General features: G+C 40.3%; 1 protein-coding gene across 6 annotated transcripts in view; it reads right to left on the reverse strand.

The window, feature by feature from the left end:
* Positions 1-22,234, reverse strand: part of cemip2 (cell migration inducing hyaluronidase 2) — a 124,111-nt gene that overhangs the window by 28,818 nt on the left and 73,059 nt on the right. For all 6 annotated transcript variants that reach the window (XR_011352611.1, XM_069922699.1, XM_069922683.1 and 3 more), the window contains 10 exons: positions 18,948-19,117; positions 17,444-17,653; positions 16,060-16,265; positions 14,454-14,523; positions 12,331-12,459; positions 10,304-10,392; positions 7,195-7,326; positions 6,153-6,188; positions 4,778-4,933; positions 1,208-1,385 (listed from right to left, as the gene is read on the reverse strand). Coding sequence is in view for 5 of the 6 variants with exons in the window: in XM_069922699.1 (XP_069778800.1) it covers positions 1,208-1,385; positions 4,778-4,933; positions 6,153-6,188; positions 7,195-7,326; positions 10,304-10,392; positions 12,331-12,459; positions 14,454-14,523; positions 16,060-16,265; positions 17,444-17,653; positions 18,948-19,117 (1,376 nt within the window). In the remaining variant the exon portion in view is untranslated. The remainder of the gene's footprint in view (positions 1-1,207; positions 1,386-4,777; positions 4,934-6,152; positions 6,189-7,194; positions 7,327-10,303; positions 10,393-12,330; positions 12,460-14,453; positions 14,524-16,059; positions 16,266-17,443; positions 17,654-18,947; positions 19,118-22,234) is intronic.

The following is a 22,234-nucleotide window of genomic DNA, read 5'->3' on the forward strand; positions in this document are numbered from 1 at the left end:
TCCCTGTTGCCATCAGATTCCTGAATAATCAATGAACCAAAGACACTGCCTTATATTTATACTGCACTATTATATTTTTTATATATTTATTGTTGTAAGGTGGTTTATAATATGTTTGGACTGCGATGCTACCCCAAAACACCAAATTTCATGATTTGTTCATGACAACAAAATCTGATTCTGAATACTGCGTCTGGATCTGCTCTTGTTATTTTAGAAGGGAATTACTGCGCTGGAGAGCTTAGCTGAGACTCACTTCATTGATTTCATGATTTTTCAATTCTTGAGGAAATTGTTGAGCTTATAGTCTGGAGATAGAAGAATGAAACATGTCATTTGGTGGGCGGGGTGGGGAAGGATTTTCAGGAGGAAGTTTCCCTTGTGGGCATGTCGAGATGCACAAGGGGTAAACACAAACAGACACTTAGATTAAATTAGAAAGAGTAATTTCTTCTCCAAGCATGCAGAATCTCCATCTGACCAAGTAGATGGTAAGGCATTGGGGATATGCAAGGTTGTGATAGGTGGCATAGTGTTGCAGTTGGAAGAGGTGCTGCTTCATCGTGCCAGAGACCCAGGCTCAATCCTAACCTCAGATGTGGTCTGTGTAGAGTTTGGACATTTTTACTGTGACTACGTGCCTCCTCTAGGTCTCTACTTTCCCCGCAATGTTCCAAAGATGAGCAGGTTGGGAGATTAATTAGCCACTGTAGAATGCCCCTAGTGTGTAGATGAGCAGTAGGATCTGAAGTGGGGGTGGGTGGGGAGGAAAAAGAGTTCATAGGAATGTGAGAAGAATAAATGCAATTCATGTAAATAGTTGATTAATGGTTAGCACAGACTTGGTGTGCTGAAGGGCCTCTCTCTGTGAAATGTAACTAGATTTTTGTAGGGTGGTTGGAGGAGTTATGGGGATCAGGCAGGTAAGAAATGCTATGTCTTTCCTAAACAGCATAGCAGATTGTGGAAAAAGAACTCCATAAAATATCCCTCTTTGACCAAACTCTTAATATCAGCTGCCCTAATATCACCTTGTGTACACTTATCAAATCTTCCACTTCACTCCTTTGTCTTTACCATTTTTCATTGTTTAAAGACATCAGATGAAGTTATGGCTGTGAGATTATGGACTGGTAAACCAATTCATAATTACCTCTAATATTTACACTGTGCACTAAAAACACAGAAAATATCAAGACATACATACATTTGTGTCAAATTTCAACAGAGAGAAACTGTTCTTGGGATTCAGTTGCCAAGGATTCTTCAGAAAGAATCCTATGGCGCTGGTGAATCTGACAGGCAATGCCATGTAGTTTTGGAAGGTTGTCTTGGTGACGTGAATGGGTCCATCATAAATCTGAAATCCTCGTATAGGAAAGCTCCTGTTTTAAAGGCACAAAAAGACATTATGTCATATTTTTGCATCAAAGGAGAATAATTTGGCAATATTTACCATGAAATAAAACTTAAGATAAAACTTCAATTGATCTTAAGTGCAGGGGATACAAACAAGCTGGAGAAGGTCATTCAGTTCCATGCACCTTGTGGATTATTCAATAAGATGATGGATGATTTTGCTCCTCAGGTCCACTTTTCTGCCCAATCTTCACAATCTCTGACTCACCTGGAATCCATGGGTCTTTCAGGTATTACCTGAACTACGCAGAATATTAGAGTATCCTCAAACATCTGAGCATAAATCATAGAACAAAAAAGCACAGGAATAGGCTTTTCAACCCATAATGTCGGTGCCAAACATAACGCCTATTTAAACTGAACACATGGGTGCACATGTTCTGTATTCCTCCATTCCCTGCCTGTTCATGCCCCTTACATTTTGCTATTGCACCTGCTTCCTCCACCACCCCCAGCACCTATCACTCTCTGTTTTGTAAAAAAAATCTTTAAACCTCCTCCTTCTCACTGGCATTTGTCATTTCCACCATCAAAAAAAACATTCTGATTATCTCCTGACATTTGGCTCTTGTAATTGTATGTGTACCTATCGACATCCGAAGCTCCAGCAAAAAAACAATCCAAGCTTCTTTTCCCTACTCTCTAATCCAGGCAAAGTCCTGGTGAACTTTTTCTGCACCCTCTCCAAAGTGTCCACATCTTTCCTGTGATGCAGCAACCAAAACTGCACACGATAGAACCATAGGACCATAGAATACAATGACAGGCCCTTTGGGCCATCTGATCTATGACCATTTGTTATTCTGCTTAGTCTCATCAAGATAGACCAGAGGCCTCCAAACCACTCCCATCCATGTAGTCATCCAAATTTTTCTTAATTATCAAAATAGAGCCCACAGCTGCCAGCTTGTTCCACACTTTCACAAGTCTCTGCATGAAGTTCCCCTAATGTCCCTTTATAATTTTCAACTTTCATCCTTAACCCATGATCTCTAGTTCTTCTCTTGCCTAATCATGGCAAAAGTCTACCTGCATTTACTTTATCCATACCCCTTATAATCTCTCCTTATTCTCCAACACTCCAAGGAATAAAGTCCTCCCCTGTTCCAATGCTCCACATGTGCCCTAACTAAAGTTTTATTCAGTTGCAATATGACTTCCCAACTTCACTAACCGATGAAGGTAATTTCCATCAAGCAACATCCCACGAAAACCTTCCTGATTATCTATTATCTAAAACTCCTCCAATCTCATGTCATCTTTCTGTTGTCAGGAGTTCCATAGGTTCACAACTTCAAGTGAAACAATTTCTCCTCATCTCAACAGTAAACATCTTACACTGTGAAGCCCTTGCTCGACAAACTCACTTATCAGCCCATCTATATTCAGTAAACCTTCTGATATCCAGAATTCAAGCAACTGGCAAAAAAAAAGGAAAACAAATAAAAATTTTAATAAATAAGAATAAAATAAAAGGTAAAAATGCATGTTCAAAATTGGCACACCATGCCATTAGTTTGCCAATCCACCACTCACACACTAGGCGACAACAGCAACCAGTAACTGACTAGTGACCAATGTTAACCAACTGATTCCATTTCACAAGACTTTTGTTTAAAAGAGTACTTTACATTTTACACTACTTAAGGGGAGTGCAACCTAATGACTAAAAGACTATAAAGATCTACTCGTGATGGTAAGTACAAAATAATAAATCTTTTAAACTGTTTATTGTTAATGCAGGTGTATTAGTTAGGCATTGTTAAACTCTCAAAACAACTGGAAAAACACTTATCCAGCATCTACCAATCTCCATAGGTGCCAGAAACTAGGGGCTTTACTGTACATTGCAAACAACAGAGATCCCACCATTGACCTCAAGAATATCATTTCTCCAACATTGCTCTGTTTTTTATGCCTAAGCCATTTTTGAATTTAATCGACCAAGTCTCTATTGTTTCAATGTGCTTTAGCCTTCTTGATCACCCCAACATGAGGGAATTGAGGGCAATATTCACTGCTCTCCCCTCAACCATCTTCATCACCTCTTCAAAAACTCAAATGTGAGACATGACCTCCCCTACATAGAGCCATTCTGACTACCCCTAATAAATCTATGCTTTCCCAGATGCAAGTCAATTTTATCCCCATGTTCTCCAATAATTTTCCTACCACTGTTGCAAGCCTCACCAGCCTATTATTTGCCTTGAATGGCCTTAAAAAAGACATTAGCTATCCCCTGTCTTCTGAGACCTCAAAGATCTCCATCAATACTTCACAAGCTTTCAAAATGATATTTCTCATTAGTTGTAAACAGCTGGCACAAAATCCTGAAACAATGTCCCATAGATCTGCATTTCAGCAACTGATGGACATTTCCTCTCAACAGGACCTCTTTTCGTATCTCCCTCAAATCTCTCTCCTCCTCATCCCAGAAATCAATGTAGTAAATCTATATTGCATAGATCCAAAGTCTATATCCCTGAGGTATGGGGACCAAAAGGGCATTTAGTAAATGAAGTCCTGTCAAAAATATGAAAAGAATGAAAACTGAAGTCTGAACCAGTGATTGTAGCATCACAAGGTTTGGAAGATCGAACCAATACATTGAGTGTTCAAGAGAAGGATTACAGGAGGAGGTGAAAGGAAATAGTGATTCATTGATCACAAGGTGAGAGGAGGGCAAGGATCCAATAAAAATTGGAAAACAGAGGTCAATTAATTTAATTCAATTTGTGTTTGGATTTCACAAGGCGGAAATGGCTTATTTTCAGCTTCAGCTGACTGAATTTAAGATTAAGTGAGCAGACTAGACATCAGCAGTTCTCCACTGAAAACAGGGGAAAATGATGACAATGATGTATGGAAGTCACATAGTACCAGATTAGGACAGATTGGATCATTTGATGGAGGATTGGCACAAGATTTCAGCATTCCACACAACTTTTAATAATCAATTCTATCACATGAATCAGAGCCATTCAAGCCTCTCAGTCTAATTGAGCAAATGTGTGACTAAACTACCTTCCAACTCCTACCTTCCTTTCTCTCCCTTGTTTGACAAAAAAATGTCTATCTTGCATTTAAAATAATTAATACTTTCCATAGTGTGTGAGAAATAGTACTTGTCAACTTCTCAGCTGAGTGACAAGGCTCTAACCTGAAAGAAACATCCCCCAAAATAGACTCCCCAACAATAAAAAATATTTCTCTAAACAATTCCTTTCAAAATCCTGAAAACTTCAGCCAATCAAACAAAGCACTACAAGCACTGCTATACCCAAGGAAACACAAGCCTGGATGGGGTACATCAGACATAAATATTCCAAGTGCTCAGAATGCAATTTCAATGTCATACTTGTCTCTGGGTAACGTGCGATTTCTCTCTTCCACTCCGCCGACCCCCCAGTATTTGTTTTGGCCTCCTTGAGATCCATAATTCCTGCTTTCTCCAACAAACAAGGATTCTGAGATGACTTGACTTGAACCATCATCCTTTGGAAAACTTCCATCACTGTCGAAAAATGTTACTCATTAGAAAGCAGACGATAGCACAAGCCTTTGAAATTCTTTTGTTTGTCTTTTGTTTTTCAAACTTCTTTCCACTCACATAAGTAATCCTTTACTAATCACAGAGCATCTATGGCATAGGGATTACTTAAGGCGAGTGGGAAGGAAAGGTTGAGAACCACTGCTCCTACCCAATTGTTACTGAAATATTTTGCTTGAGAAAAATTGTCATTGGCCCATTTCCTTTGGAGTTATGAAACTGTGCACATAATGCTGTGCACAATTAGGCATGATTAAAACAGTGGTTTTCAATTTTTTTTCCACCCACATACCACCTTAAGCAATCCCTTACTAATCACAGAGCACTATGGCATAAGGATTACTTAAGGTGGTATGTGAGTGGAAAGAAGTTTGAAAACCACTAGTGTAACACAAAAACATGCTGGCTAAAATGAACCAATGGAAAAGGTCAAGCTATAGATCTGCCAACCTCAGAAGGATGGATATGTAGCATTTCCTTTTCCTAAAACATAGGATACAGATACCACCACCATTTCCCTCTTGTCTTCCGAGCCTTTTCTACCATTGACACAATATAAGGCATGTCAATAAGCTAAATGAGTGCAGCTACAGCATCTCCAATGGTTGTTACCATCCTCTACAAATCAGTTCATTCGTTTGGACCCAAAGGTGCACTCACCACCATGACTTTCATTTCCCTCCACAGATGCAGCCTGACCCTCCTGTCCCTCAGTTTTTCCACCCAAAAATATAAATGCACTTCATAATGTCTGAGCTAAACAAGAAAGTCTGCATATGCTGGAGGAACCAAGCAGGTCACACAGCATCCAGAGGAAAGTGAAGGGTAGCCAACGTTTCAAGCCTAGATCCTTCATCACCCTTTATCCTTAGGAAAGTAAGGGGTACCCTCCCTGTGGATGCCTCACGAGATCTAAGAAATGCATTGGCTCCAAAAGGTGATGGGAAACTGTGAGTTCCAAGTGAAGAACACAAATGTGGATAAGAGAGGCACGTATGCAATGTGGGTTGCAATATTTGGATGAAATAAGCAGAAGGTGCTACAAGGTCCCAGTAGGTCAAGAGGGAAATATATAGCTCAGCAAGAATCAAGTACATTAAACCTGATGCAGGACTCTGCTTTTGCCTCACTGTGTACTCCCAGGGTTTGCAGTTCCATTATGATTACGATCTACCACACTTACCTGGCAAATGACAAGCCAACTCCATTGTCAGAAAACCTACAAAAATAAAATAACCAATTGTAAAAACAGTTAGAGCGTGGGGTGGGATGGGGGTGTGGGGGGGGGGGAGGAGGGAGGTTGTTGAAAGAGAGATTTGTCCTTTCACTAATTTTCCCCACGTGATCATCTCTTCAGCCACCAAAGGCAGGGTCAGTGCCAGAACAAGTGTTAGAGAAGGGCATTAGGGTAGCTGGGTGAGGCACAGACCAACAATCATAAACTCGCTCAGTGGGGTGAGGATGCTGCCCATTCAGATCAGTTCCTTCAAAAAGTTTTGTTCTGGCTGCAAACTTCCCAGTGGAAGTCACACATGGTTGATGGTTACTCTCTGGGGAGTAGGCGTCGACCCACAGGCTGAGGTAGGTAAGCTTATAACCTTCAAATCCTCTGGAACCAGAGAGGATTTTTTTTTAAATGATGAAATAAAAACAGATTGCAAAGTGCAAAGGCATTAATGCTGATACATTGTGGTCAAATGAATGAACCAGCAGCCAGAATTTTCAACCACTGATTCAGAAACAAGTTCAGATCCCACCATGACAATGGGAAATAGAAATTAAATAATTATATTTTTACATCTCAATAAACATCTGATCCACCAATATCTTCCGGAAAGAGATCACACTCAGACTAGCTCGTGTGTGATTTCTGACACACCAGCCTGGTTTACCCTTAATTGCTCTCCTCAGTGTAGGGCTGATAGAAATGAAGAGGAAATAGCTGCAGTCCCAATGTCACATACATCCCATGAACAAATAAAGCATTTGAGATGAGGGCATGGACCTTGCTAGAACAAAGACAAGGTGACATGGATTACAGAGATGCACACAGAGGGTTGAAATGGTTTTGGTGATAGGGTGTGATAAGGGGGGGTTTAAGTGAAGCATAAACATCAGCACAGATCTGGTGCACCAAAAGGACTCTTCCCAGCCTCTGCACTCTCAGTAAGATTCACAAATTTCTCATTTCAACCCAGCCAGTGACACTTTGGTCCACCACCTACCCAGAGTTTTGGAATATAATATCTCCTCCTCGGACCCAAGCTCCATGGTCATTGTTTTTGAAAGCTATCAACCGGTCAATGAGAGCAGCGACCCGGGGCTTCTGTGGATCAGCATCTTGATGAGGCCGGAACCTTAAACACAGCAGCAACAAGTTAAAGCTGATAAGAATTCATCAAGACATAGCAAATACAATCTACCACCAAGAACAAGCTCGAGCAGAGTGGGCTCAAGGTTGAGACTCTGGAGAGAAATGCTCCAATGAATGGGCCACATTGATCCTTCCTTACTGACACCAGGTGCAGCAGTGGTTCTCAACCCTTGAAGATCAGAATAGTCGGCTATGTATGGAGCCAAAAGAGATGGGAGAAGATCTTAAATGGGTTTTTGCATTATTATCTACTCAGGAAACTGACACAGAGTCATGAGAAGTAAGGAAAACAAGTAGTGAGGTCATGAAACCTGTACAAATTAAAGAGGAAGAAGTGTTTACTGACTTAAAGCAAATAAAGATGGATAAATCTGCAGGGCCTGACAAGATAGTCCCTTAGTCCTTGAGAGAGGTTAATGTAGAAATTGCAGGGGCTCTGGCAGAAATATTTAAAGTGTCTTTAGCCGCAGGTGTGGTGCTAGAGGATTGTTTATAATATGTTCCAAAGTTTACCTTGGAAATAATAGGCTGGTAAGCCTAACATCAGTAGTCAGCAAATTATTGGAAGGTGTTCCAAGAGATCAGATATACAAATATTTGGATAGCCAGGAACAAATTAGAGATAGTCAACATGGCTTTTTGCATGGAAGGTTGTGTTTAACCAATCCAGGAAAGTTGAGGAAGGAAAAGCTGTGGATGTTTTCAATATGGACTTTAGTAAGACCTTTGACAAGGTCCCACATGGGAGGCTAGTCAGGGACGCTCAGACACTTGGTGCTCATGGTAAAGTAGTGAACTGGATTCAACAATGGTTGGATGGGAGAAGCCCAGAGAATAGTGGTGAATGATTGCTTCTAAGACTGGAGGCCTGTGACTAGTGGTGTGCCTCAGAAATCTGTGCTGGGACCATTGTTGTTTGTCATCCACATCAATGATCTGGATCATAATGTGGTAAAATGGATCAGCAAGTTTGCAGTTGACATTAAGGTTCAAGGCATTGTGGACAGTGAAGAAGGTTTTCAAAGCTTTCAGGAGGATCTGGACCAGCTACAAAATGGTCTGCAAAATGGCAGACAGAATTTAATGCAGACAAATGTGAGGTGTTGCATTTTGCAAAGACAAACTAAGAAAGGACACAAACGGTAAATGGTAGGGCACTGAGGAGTGCAGTAAAATAGGGAGATTTGGGAATACAGATACATAATTCCATGAAAGTGGCATCACAGGTGGATAGGGTTGTAAAGAGAGTTTTTGGCATATTGGCCTTCATAAATCAAAGTATTGAGTATAAGAGTTGGGATGATACAGTAAAATTGTGTAAAACATTGGTGAATCCAGATTTGGTGTATTGTGTGTAGTTTTGGTCACCTAACTTCAGGTAATATATTAATATGTTTGAAAGAGTCCAGAGAAGATTTACTAGGATGTTGCCTGGACTTCAGGAACTGAATTACAGAGAAAGGTTAAACAGATTAGGACTTCATTCCCTGGAGCGTAGAAGACTGAGAGGTGATTTGATGGAGGTATTTAAAATTTTGAGGGGGATGGGCAGAGTAAATTTGGGTAGGCTTTTCCATTGAGGGTAGGTGGATGTGGGTTAAGGGTGAAAGGGGAAATATTTAGGGGAACGTGAGGGGAACTTCACACAGAGAGTAGTGGGAGTGTGGAACGAGTTGCCAGCTGTTCACTTTTAAGTAGAATTTGGACAGGAACATGGATGGGAAAGGTATAGAAGTCTATGGACTAGGTGCAGATCAGTGGGACTAGGCACAGACAAGAAGGGCCAAAGGGGTCTGTTTCTGTACTGTAATGTTCCATGGTTCTATGGGAAAATTTTCAGAATTTTTGTTTGTTGTTTAATCATTAAATTTACAACATTGTTTTACATGCAACTTGTTTATTATATCAGCAATATTTGTTTTTTCCACATTATAATAAGTGCCATGAACCACAGTAATCAACAGAGCACAGGTTGAGAAATGGTGCAAAGGATAGCCAGACAAAAACATCGCAAGGTTAGTCACGAGATCGATGACAACTATAAGAACTTTGTAAGAACCATGGTCTGTGTTACAAAGGCTGTGCATCAGCCATAACTCAATGGGTAGCACTCTAATTAATCTCTTTAGACCACACTTGGAGAACTGTGTGCAATTCAAGTCACCACACCGTCGGAAGGATGCGATTGTGTTGGAGAGAGTTTAGAGGAGAAAGACCAGATAGGCTGGGTTTGTTTTTCATCAAGCAGTGGAATCTAACAGGTGACCTGATAGAGGTTCATTAAAATCATGAGGGGGAGCAGATAGTTAAAAAAAAAAATCTTATCTCCCCACATGAAAGTGTCCAAGAGGGCATAGGTTTAAGGTGAGAGATAGGAGGGTGTCTAAGAGGGAATTTCCCCCTCACCTTACAGAGGGTATTTGGGATCTGGAAAATGCCACCTGAAAAATTGATCTAGGCAGATGCTCTCAAGACATTTATGCAGCATCAAGTACTTGAAATCCCAAAGCATAGATGGCTTAGAACTTAATGCAGGTAAGTGGGATTAGGTATGTGACTCCAGATCTGGATACGAATCTCTCCCGAAAAACTTCAGCACAAATCATAGGTTTACTGCTCTAAGGCCAGTGCTGGGAATATGCTGTTAACCCAGGCCAGGTAGGCATTAAAGGACCCCAAGACCCTACTTCAAGGAAGAGCAGACAGTACTCCCAAGAACTGTCAACAGATTTCACTAAGAAATCAGCATGGACATTTGGGGAAACTTTCTGTGTAGCAGCTGTCTAGTGATCTTTCAAAGTACTTCTTTGGCAGTAAAACACATTCTGAGTTGGAGCAGATACTGTGGAAATGTGGGCCTATTCCAGCAGACTATTTGGTGTGGGCTGACTTGGCAGGGAAAAGCAATCTTTTCACGTCAAAAGGATTGGGCTCCTTTATCGAAGCACTTGCAGTCTCACCTGGCGCTGTTGTCTAAACAGAGATACTCCCGCGGATCAGCAGCACTGGCGTTGGTAACTTTCACACCCTTGTCAATGAACAGACCAGCCTAGTGAGAAAGACCAAGTCTCATTACCATAAACAAACTGCAAGGTTTATCACTTCTCTGCGTCACTTATCAAAAAACAGAACAGAATGTATTTTTTTTTTAAAACTACCACTAAAATCTCAAGGAGAACCCTGGTCATTCTTCCATCTTCATGTGCGTGTCTGGAGGTCCAATATCATGCAGTAATAAAGTTCAGCATAATGCATCTAAAGCACATTCTGAGCCATGCACTCCACTGGAAAAATATTCTACTTGCATTATATCAGGACATCCTAAAGCACTCTGCAGTCAATGAAGTAACCTTGAATTGAATTCACTGCAAAATAGGAATAGGTAGCAGTCAATATATGCACAGTAAGCTCCCACAAATAGCAATCCAAGGAGGATTAAATAATGTTTTTAATGACATTGGCTGAGGGACAAATGTTAGTCAAAATGCTGAGAGGTGATCAGTTTTTCTTTCAAATACAGCAATATATTATTTTGTATTCATTCAGGAGAGTAGAGGAGGCTTTAGCTTAACATCTCAGCCTAAAGGCATCCCCTCCAGTAATACAGCACACCCTCTGTATTGTGCTCGGGGACCAGCCAAGATTGGAGTGAGATTTGAACCCACAACCTTATGACTCAGCAGGAAGTGCTACCCACTGAGCCATAGCCAACACTTGATGGAAGAGGGAAAATAAACTCACCTTTCGCAAGATGACCCACTGTCACATTATGGTTATAATATTTACATATGGGAAAGGCTCAGTCCCACAGACTTCTGGAAAGATCTCTATCTTTAATGTAAACTACTTCATTGCTGCTATCCTGGCCAATATTTCACATTCAACTAACATCAACAAAACAGGTGATCTGGTTCATATTTAATTATTGTTTACGGTATTTTCCCATCCACTATAATGGCAGTCACATTTCCAATATGTCTTAGACTGAGCTCCAAAGAGAGCAATACTATGTGTAACATAACATAGAGAATCCTGACTCACACTGTGATTTTTTTAAATTTAAATAAACTTGGGTTCTTTTAAAGCAATAATACTTTATTAGCTATAGAACTTGTTCATGACCATGTGAAGGCATCCATTTTGTATCCAACCGAAGCTGCCAAAAACTAGTCTCTAACTCCCTCTAGTGGTCAGGAGTATTACTAGCACTCTATCATTATACCACACCAGCAGGAAATTGGCGGGTAATTTGGGAAGATTAAGTGGGGATAATGAGTTGGGGAAGTATAAAAAAATGAAAAAAAAAAGAGAAAGAAATGCTGCAGAAAAGGAAAATTCTAACCAGGAGCTCCAGAAAAAAATTGTTAAAGGAAATTGAACAAAGATCCTGGTTTTAAATCATAGAATAAAATAAACAATGTTTTTTTTTAAATAAACAAATTGACATAAAAATAAATATGAAATGGAAAAGGGGGAGCTAAATATTTCTTATATTTATATAAATGCTGCAGACATTCATTCCCAGTGGGAAAAAAAACTTTGCCTTAATGTTTTTAATCTGCCTTCATGTCAAAGTCAGTAGCTACAGCACATGGGCACACATTATACTACCAAGTCTCCAACAGAAGAGATAGATGGCTTATCAGTTTCCAAAGCTAATCTTGTAAGTGATATCCTGATGAGAACAGGCATCCAGTGATCATCGTCCTTTACATATATTCAGTTTCTGTCTAATAAATAAAATCCAGAAGAGCATATTTTTATTCTTTATCTCGTTTTTTGGAAATTATTTGAATTTACTTCAACTGCTGTGACGCTCGGATACACTGTACTAACTGAAGAACAGACAGGATGAGCCAAACGATTTCCATTTATTTCAAGATTAATTCATTGGTTAAGTAGCAAGGATGACCACTGCTGTCCATCTCTAGAGGTGGACACAAGCTACTGTGGGTGGCCCAGTTGTTGGGTTCAGAAGAGCACATACCTTGAAGTTGGAATGGACCCTGTTGTTGTAGAATGTCCCCAATGGTGTGAGCTCAGCTTTGGTGTCAGTGAGCAATCCATGGGATTCTCCTGTAGGAACTTTATGGAACAAGTACCATATCCCAGTATCCTAATGAAAATAAAATGCACAATTACTCTTGGATGGCAGGAGGTGGGTAGAGATGCAATTTATTCCTAAATTTAGTCCTGAAGCTATTGGCAATAAAGGTTAACTAGTCAACGTTTTAAAGCATTTCCCACAGTTCTTATTTAAATAGGAAAAGATTTTAAGAGACATTTCTTCCTATGTTCAACAGTTTAATTAGATTGCTTCCAGAGATGCAGGAGTTCACTCTGCAAAGACACAGATTTACAGATCTCTGAATAGAAAGGTACCTCATTTCAGTATCAAATAACTGACATTTTGCTTGAATATATCAAATATATCAACCAATTTTAAGACCAAAAGAAATCTAAGGAGCAGATACATGGAGAGAGTGATCAATCATAATCTTGTGAATGCAAAGATCAACTTCAAGGGAATACAGAGCCTCTTTTCACTCTGATACAATTTCTCATATGAACCAATTCCAGACCATCACCAGAATCAGTGTCAAACAGGGCAGAAATCATATCCATGCTAGGCCTTTCCTATCTAAGAGTCTGCAAGTTCCCATCCACAACCAACCTTGTTAAGCTTACAACATACACGAGGACCGAATCAAGTTTGGAGATGGATAATTCCTCTCATTCCTGGAAAATATAAATCTCTGGAACAAGTTGCTACCATGTATAGTTGACAATCTTAACTGAATTCTTTGTGAGAGGTGAACCTTGTCTTTTATATGGAGAAGGTGACAAGGGCCTGTATGATCTCCTGAATCAGGTTTGATCACTTCAGAATGCTAAAGAGGGTCATCCATCAAGTTTTATTTTTCAAATGATTGTGGAACTTTTATTCTCTGCTTTTGGAGTTTATTTTTGGAAGGTCTCTGCAGAAACATACAAGGCATCACAATGGTGTGGGGCAGGTTAGACAGATTGCTGGGTCTTTTCCTGAACTTCTATGTTATAAATGTGAGTGGCATCTCAAAAGAAAACTAGTCTTCAATTACACATTTCTGGACTTAGACGCTGAAGAGATAACAGGGACTCCTCTAGACCATCGAACTTGCTCCACTACTATAGTCAGAGTCATACAGCATGGAAAAGACCCTTCAGCCCAGCTCATCCATGCCAACCAGCGTGGCATTCTGGACTAGTCCCATTTGCCTGCATTTGGTCCCCATCCTCCTAAATCATCCTATCAGTTCTTTTTCCAACCATCTTTAGAAATTGTAAATGTACTTCTTCCATGCTTCCTCTAGCTGACCTTCCACATCAGGCCAACTTACCCAGGCTATCTTATATCCCTTGATTCACAACAACCATCAATCATGGTTCTTGATGAATGCTCTGACAGGGCCTCACATCTCTCCAGGGTAGAAAATTCCACAGGTTGTCATCCTCTGGGCAAACACATTTCCCCGACCTCAGTCCTCAGTGGGCTGTCTCTTGTTCTGATCCCTGGCCTTAGACCTCTTGATATCAGGGTAAACATCCTCCCTGCATTCCACCTCTCAGTTCTCTTTTCACAAGTTTCAAAAAAAATCCACTCTTGAATACATTTCATGTACCAATCATGCTAAAGTTTCTTTCTTATTCTGTTCCCGATTTGACTAATTCACCCAACTTTCTTCCCTATTCTTGATTGTTCTTTCTCAGTCCTCAATTTTTAATGGTTAGCAGAGTGCACAGATTCCAGGGCCCTAATCATGACCAACAGCAGCTTAACCAAGGCAAGAGAAAGTTGAGCTGAGCAAATCTGACCAATGGGGATGTATGGTGAGGTGTTCCACATAACAAGAAGTGGCGCAGCATTATCTATCGCCATCACGCATTACGTGGAAGCATTAAATGTGGCGGTGCAAAATTTGAATGGAGCCGAACCACTCTGGCCAAGCTATTCGCCAAGTTGCACATCAAGGTGGTGCAGAGATAGATGTCAATCAGGAAGTGGCAGTCTCTCCCTGGTTCTCCTACCAACAACCTGGGCATGGCAGCATTACCTGACAAGGCCCTCACCTGAGATCCCGCAGCAGCGTTGTTAATGAGATGATTGTTGGGATTAGCAACCCAGAAAGTGGAGACGGCCCTGAGGAGGAACATCATAGAACAAAGAAGACAAGATCAGTACAGCCCTGCCCTCATTGAATAGAATAGTGCAATTCAGGAGGCCATTCAGTCCACTATGGCTGTGCCTGTTCTTTTTGACGAGCCCACCCATTACTCTCACTCATCTTTATCTGACCCTGAAATCCTGGAAACACATGTCCAATCTTTGAAAGAATCATCAAATTGGCTTCTACCACCCTCCCAGACAGAGTATTCTCGATGACAAATCACTCCACAAAAGAATATTAATCTTATTCCACCTCTGGTTCCATCTGAAATTTCTATTAAACCTCCTTCTTTACCTCATCTGTCAAACCCATCCTCATTCAAGTATCCATTCCTCCCACCCCCACATGTGAATTTGCTATCTACATTAATAGCTCATTTTTGCGATGAGATCCCTGTGCAATATTGCTGCTGCTTCTCCTACAATGAAACAGCAACACTCTTAAAGGGGTAAAACACAGGATTCTGTTGACTCCATGGTTAAGTGAAAAACACACACAAATGCTGGAGAAACTCAGGTGAAACAGTGCCTTTATGAAGCAAAGGTAATGATACATCACCAACGTTTCAGGCCTGAGCCCTTCATCAAGGTGTGGGGGAATATGATAGATGTCCTAACCCTTCCTGCAGTCCTCCTCCCACCACTATCATCTCCCACCCTCACCAAAAACCCCCTCCCCCCTTTTGTCTGAACACCTCTCATGTTCCCCCACATCTTGATGAAGGGCTCAAGCCTGAAAAGTTGGTGATGTATCTTTACCTTTACTACATTAAGGCACTGTTTGACCTGCTGAGTTTCTCCAGCATTGGTGTATTTTTTCACAACACTCTTCAAAGTACTCTAAGGCCGAGGAATGCTTTGGGGCATAACAAGGTAAATGAATATCTCTATTAATACAATATTCTCTGGTTTTTTTTTAAAGTATAAATCCTTAGATATTACAAAAATAATTCCCAGGACTGGTGGCTTGAATTATAATGAGAGGCTGGATAGGCCGGGTCTATTTTTCTCTGGAGAATTGGAGGCTGAAGGAGAGGGGGTAGTGGGCTGAACCTTAGAGGTTTATAAAAGCATAAGGGGCTCAGGAAATGATTTGTAGTCAACACATTCAACCACTGCATCCTCAGTAACACCTGCCACACAGTCCCCTCTAATCTTCTAAGCTCCACTTCCCACCATTGCCAATCTAGCCTGCTTAAACTCCCAGGTTTGCTTTGTTAAAGCAAATTCTATTTGAATGTGAACATTAAAAAAAAAGAAATCTGAAATAAAAGCAGAGAATACCAGAAATGCTCAATAAGTCAGGCAGCATCCATGAGGAAAGGAAGAGGAAACATTTTGACCAAGAGTCTTTGTTCTGAAATGTTAACTCTTCCTCTTCTCACGGATCAGCCTGACCTGCTGAGTACTTCCAGCATTTCCTGTTTTAATTCAGTTTGTATGAGGTTTTTTTAAATTATTTCGACAAAAGACAAACGGTATAGTCCCAAGATAAATCCTAACATTTACTTGCAGTCAGTTGCTGGAACAGGGACATATTTGCCGTAAACATTATCCCGAATCATGGAACACATAACATCATTCCTGTCGGTGGGTAGGAGAGTGCCAGGTTTTGTGACAAGCCCAAGGTTGTGGTAAAGAACATTCCTCTCTTCAATTCCATCCTCCAGGAAGAAACAGTGCCCCAGCGTGTCATAGCCAATGGTGTCAGAAATCTGCAAAATCAAACAGAAAGCTGGTTTTTACCTTTTGTGGTGACTAGGCCCATTGAAGATTTCCTTCCTGCTGAGCCAATAGGGCCAGACCAGCATCACTCTAATCAGGGACAGAAAACTGCCAGCCACTCCATGGGGGGACTACTTTACAAATGTTCAAGATGATGTCAGCAGAAGGACATTGTTGATTATCCACTGCCATAGAGTAACACAGAATGGCATCCAATTTCACAAAGACCATCAACCACAATTTACACTAATCCAGTTTCATTTCCGTCACATTTCCATCAATTGCATACGGATCCAACTACTCACCCACATGCTCAGGGCAATTGACAACAGTAAATTAACGTACAAACTTGCAAACCTCTGATGTGGGAGGATGCCACAACATCTGGAGGAAACCCACACAGCCAAAGGAAGAAGGGGAAAACTCCACAATTAGACAGGTCCCAAGGTCAGGATCTAACCTGGGTCTCTGGCACAGTGTGGCAACAGCTTGACAAGCTTGGGCCACTCAAATATAATTAGAGACACAGGTTTACAGGTTTAAGATGCAGAGGATGTGGTGAGGAGATGAGAAAACCAAAAGGGAAGACTTGTATAAGACTGGAAGGCAAGAGTAATAAAATAACAAAAGATGGTGATGGTGTAAGGTAATGGGATCTCCCAAATTCCACCATTATGAATGGGCAATAAAATCCTATCACCTAAGATGTACAAGAGAAGGGTGTAAGGCCACTGGAAATGCAGAGATATTCTGGGAAAATACCAAAACTGGGTCACTAGAAAAAGTTGAATAGTTTAATAAAAACTAAGATGTAAACTGAAGAAAAACTCTTCAAAACAATGAAAGACATGACTGATGGAGTAAAGGTTTTCTTCATTTGTGTTCAAAAGCATAAGATGGTCACTAATAAATTCAACTATGAATTCAGAAGAAATTTCCTTATGCAGAGTTTGAAACGTGATCCCATAGGGAATTGTGGAGGTGAATATTCACTCGCTTGAAGTGAAGCTGGATGCACAAGGAAATGAAGCATACACTGAGGTAGAACGGGGATGAAGCCAAAGTAATGAGATGAACCATGTGATCAATTAACCAGCTTCTGTGTTAAACACGTTGCATAGTTCAAAATGAAATAAACTTTCTTGATCAACCAGCAAGAGAGACTTACCAACAAGCCATTGGTTGCATGAACTGTGACACATCTGGAGTAGCAATGGTGGATCGCAAGACTCTTCAGGTAGGTTGGTGATGAGTAGCCCCCAAGTCTATCCACATCTCCACAGAGATGGAAGTGCACAGGGTAACTGCCCATCACCTGCTGACCCATGTGCACCAGCTCCACGTTGGAGAGATGGACGGATGTGAAGTTCTTCAAAATCTGCAAAAACAAAAAGAAAAGATGAAAGCTGGTTTTCTGCTAGAAAAAAATTAAAAACAAGTAAAATTCCTATCAATGCACTTAAGAATTACTTGAGTGTAGCTTCTTGAATAGAGATTGAATCTGCAACCTAAATTGTTTCAAATTCTTCCCCTCACAATTCTCAAACAGAAGATAAGAATTAAGTTAGAACTGTGTATCTTCTAGATCTGAATGTCATCTCTGTAGGACAGCACACTGCCTTGCTAGCAGAGCAGCTTTCTCACAGTGCCAGAGACCCAAGTATAATCCTGACCTTGGGTCTTCTCTGTCTGGAGTTTGCCCACTCTCCCAGTGACTGTGTGGGTTTCCTCGGGATGCTCCCGTTTCCTCGCTCTAATATTCCAAAGACATGTGGGTTCATAGGTTAACTGCCCACTGTAAATTTCCCAAATTGTGTTAATTTAAGCTAGAGCAGGGTATTATTGAAACCTGCACAGAATCTGGAGAGGGAGCTGATGGCAGGTAGGGAAAATAAAATGGGATACATGCTGGAGGAGTGTCGTATGGGTGCTTGGTGGTTGATGGTTGGCATGGATTCAGTGGGACAAAGGGTTTGTTTTCATCTTGTAAAACCGATTCAACAAGCAGTTGATCCAGTTTGCTGCTGTCTAATTCCTCAGTCTGCTGTTATAGAAGAATATAGTTCCACTCACTTTCACTCCCAATGGAAGAAGAATAAATAGGATTAGTGTAAATAGATGTTGTCTAGACCCAGAGGGATGAAGGACCCATTCGGTTTCCTCAACTACTTACTGTGAAGTCTAACTGATCAGCACACAGAAGAGAAAGGATCTGTCAGTGGAAAGATACGACAATAGCTGATGGTTAGCGGTGGAGAGAGTGACGTCGAGCATGAACAATAGCCCAGTGCGGCTGAAGAATTGGTACTATTCTCCCAGGAGACTCTGGAGATTTTAAAGGGTTGTAGAGCTATACAGCACAGAAAGAGGTCCTTCAGACCAGCTAGTCTTTGCCAGCTATGTTGCCTACCTGCACGAGATCTTTAAAAATTTTCCATCCATGTAACTGTCCTAATATCTTTTAAGTGTTTTCGCTAATGCAAAATGGCACTAAACCCTTTAAATGAGATAAACAGCATAATCCTTACAATGTTAAAGATTAAAAACTTTTTGTTCTACTCTGTTCTCAAAATGTTAATTTCCTTAAGTTTACCAAAGATAAAGATGTGAATTAAAATGTCTGCTTTAGCTGTAATAAAATCAACGACACAACAGGCAAACATCAGACTTACCTTTAGATGCCCACCAAATGTATCATGCTTAAAGAACTGACACCAGTTGTCTCCATAGCAGGAATCCTCCATCTCCCCCTCAATGACGATGTTCCGTGTCAACATTCCCACCTCCGCCCTCATGTCTATCCCATCCATGATTTCTCCCACATGAAGGAACTTAGCCATTCCTGAAACAAGAGACAGTGGAGTTGAAAAAGTGAATGGATGGAAAGAGGGACTGAGAGATAAAGAGGCAGCGCATGTCGAACATAAACACCACCAAGAGCCAGCGGGGTTGGACAGCTTCCTGATCCTCTGCAAATCCTATGTGACCACAACTTAATCTGAACAAGTTCAACTTGGGTCTGAGATATCGCATCATTGATAAGATATGTGCCCTTGATATAGAAACAGAGCCTTTAGCCTCCAATATTGAACTGACCTATATAAACCCACATCAATCTAACCCATCCCAACTTCACAGCCCATAACCCTGTATTTTTCTTACACCTACATGCAAAAAAACACTAAGAGCCCCGTAATATCCCTGTTGTATATATTTAACTTCGTACTTTCTCTAATCTGGTGTGTTTATTTAACGCCTCACTAAAAACAGAGGGTGCTAAGCAACTACCAGGGAAATGAATTAAAAGATATAAATCTGGTTCCTGGAAACTGGGAAACAAAAATCTGAAACATTAACAGCTTCTATTTCAGCAGATGCTACCTGATCATCTGAGTGTGCTGAGGGAAAAAGTTCCAGTAATCTAATGGAATTAATTCCATGGGATGTGAAGACACCAAAGGCTTTCACAATCTAATCTAAAGCCAACTTCTTAATCTCTTCTCTAATACAGCAGCAACTGCATATCACAGCACTGTGATATCCACATCTTGTACTTCACAAGCCTTGCCCTTGCACCACTGCTGAACTACAAGGCACAACCATGTGATCATCATCGTCATTGTTTGTGGGTGCTTGCTGTGCGCAAATAGACAGGAGTGTAAAGGTGATCACATTTCATAAAGGTATATAATTTATGAAAGCACTTTGGGTCACCACGGAACAGCTGAAAATTCAAATCTTTCTTTCACCTACACCCCTTTTGTCAGGAGGGACAACAGCTGAGGTCATTTCAAAGCTGCTTCAAACCTGCTGCTTGAATAGTTGGTTCTAAACTCTATAAACACCAACCACCAAAGTCCAGATGTATCCACATTAGTTATTTTACATCAAGTAAAACGACATAACATATATTTCAGCATAACAAGTTAATTGGCGTACCCATATTTTTCAGCCTTATTTCAAGGGTTTTATGGTATATCTGGCGTATAAGCCGACCTGGATGCCTGTGTTGGCCCGTTGACTAGCATATATGTCGACTCCCAAAGATCGCACAGATTGATCTGTTGGGCATTGGCTGGAGGTGACTGTTATCATGGAGGGTACATCGAAACAATGCAGCACACGATGAAAGTATGGAGCGAGCTTTAAGTTGAAAGTGATAGAAATGACCAAGAAAACCAACAACTGCGCTGCAAAAAATGTGATATATACAAGAAGTTGATAAGAGATGGGAGGAAAGAAGAGACTTCAAGAAAAATTTTTAAAAAGGCAATGTTCGTTGAGAAAAGGGATCACTTATTAGCCAGAGTTGGAAAATGACATTGCAGAATGGGTACGTGAAGAGGAAAGATTGCTACAGAGTCACCCGAAATAAAATAAGAACATTTGCACTATGGTGGGCAAAGTCACACCCAGACCTCAGGCTGGTGCAATCATCTCATAAACAGGAAAAAGATCTGATATAACTTTTTAAAAATAAAACAAAAATTGCTCAGAAACTACCAAAAGATCTTGATCATCAAGTTGTAAGTTTTCACCAGTTTATTATACTGTACATAACTAGCAGAAACACCAGTTTGCTTTGGCAAATATTGGAAACATGGATTAAACCCCCATGAATTTTGACATGATGGGAATGGAAATGTGTTAAAACTGTTCAAACCAGAGATACAGGTCATGCAAGGGCTAGGTTAACGGAGGGTGTTGTTGTGCATGGCCAACAGGACAAAGTTAAGACCCATGGTCATCTTCAAATGCAAAATTAAACTGAAAATGAAATTTCCTGCAGGTATTTTTGTACATTTTCGTGACAAAGGATGGATGGATGAAAATGGTGTACGAATATGAATAGACAATATGTGGAACAGGCAGCCAGGTGGTCTACGCAAGGAACAGAGTTTGCTACTCTGGGATATGTTTCGTAGCCACTTAACAGAGATGACTAAAAGTAGATTAGCACTACATAAAACTTACATGGCAGTTATCCCGGGTGGTTTGACATCTGTATTGCAACCCCTCGATGTCTACTTGAGGATGGAATACATGTATGTTGAGTGCAGAGAAGTCGTTCACAAAAGCTGAGGCGATGCGTGCTGCATCACTTTTTTAAAATTTTTTTTAAAATTTTTTATTTTTCACACTATAAACCATGTTGACCAAAATACATACAGACATTTTTTTCTTGAATATATAGTGTCATTTTCCCCCTTTTCCCCCCCCTTCCTTCCCTCCCTCACCCCCTTCCCTATTTATTTAAAGTTCAATCTATAAGATACATTAAACCCGTTAAACAATGTTGTCACTTAATAAAAATGAACAAGAAATTTTACTGAGTCAATTCTTTTCATTATCTTCTCCTTCTGTCATTTTAGGTGGTGGAAGTCCATGCAAGCATTTCTCTATTGTATTTCATGTATGGCTCCCATATTTGTTCGAATATTGTAATGTTATTTCTTAAATTATATGTTTTATGTTATTTACCCCTCCATAAATCTTCGTCCGTGAAGCCAAGCCAAAGAAAATGTTATTTTTTCTAATGGAATACATTTATTCATTTCTATATACAATTGTTGTATTCTCAAGTTATCTTCTAATTTCCAGGTTGACATAATACATTTTTTTGCTACAGCTAGGGCTATCATAACAAATCTTTTTTGTGCTCCATCCAAATCGAGTCCAAATTCTTTGTTTCTTATATTACTTAAGAGGAAGATCTCTGGGTTTTTTGGTATATTGCTTCTTGTGATTTTATTTAATATCTGGTTTAGATCTTCCCAAAATTTTTCCACTTTCTCACATGTCCAAATTGCATGAATTGTTGTTCCCGTTTCCTTTTTACAGCGAAAACATCTGTCTGATACTGTTGGGTCCCATTTATTTAACTTTTGAGGTGTGATGTATAGCCTGTGTATCCAGTTATATTGTGTCATGCGTAACCTCATGTTTATTGTATTTCTCA

Source organism: Narcine bancroftii, chromosome 1, assembly GCF_036971445.1.
Source record: "Narcine bancroftii isolate sNarBan1 chromosome 1, sNarBan1.hap1, whole genome shotgun sequence".
Taxonomy (NCBI): domain Eukaryota; kingdom Metazoa; phylum Chordata; class Chondrichthyes; order Torpediniformes; family Narcinidae; genus Narcine; species Narcine bancroftii.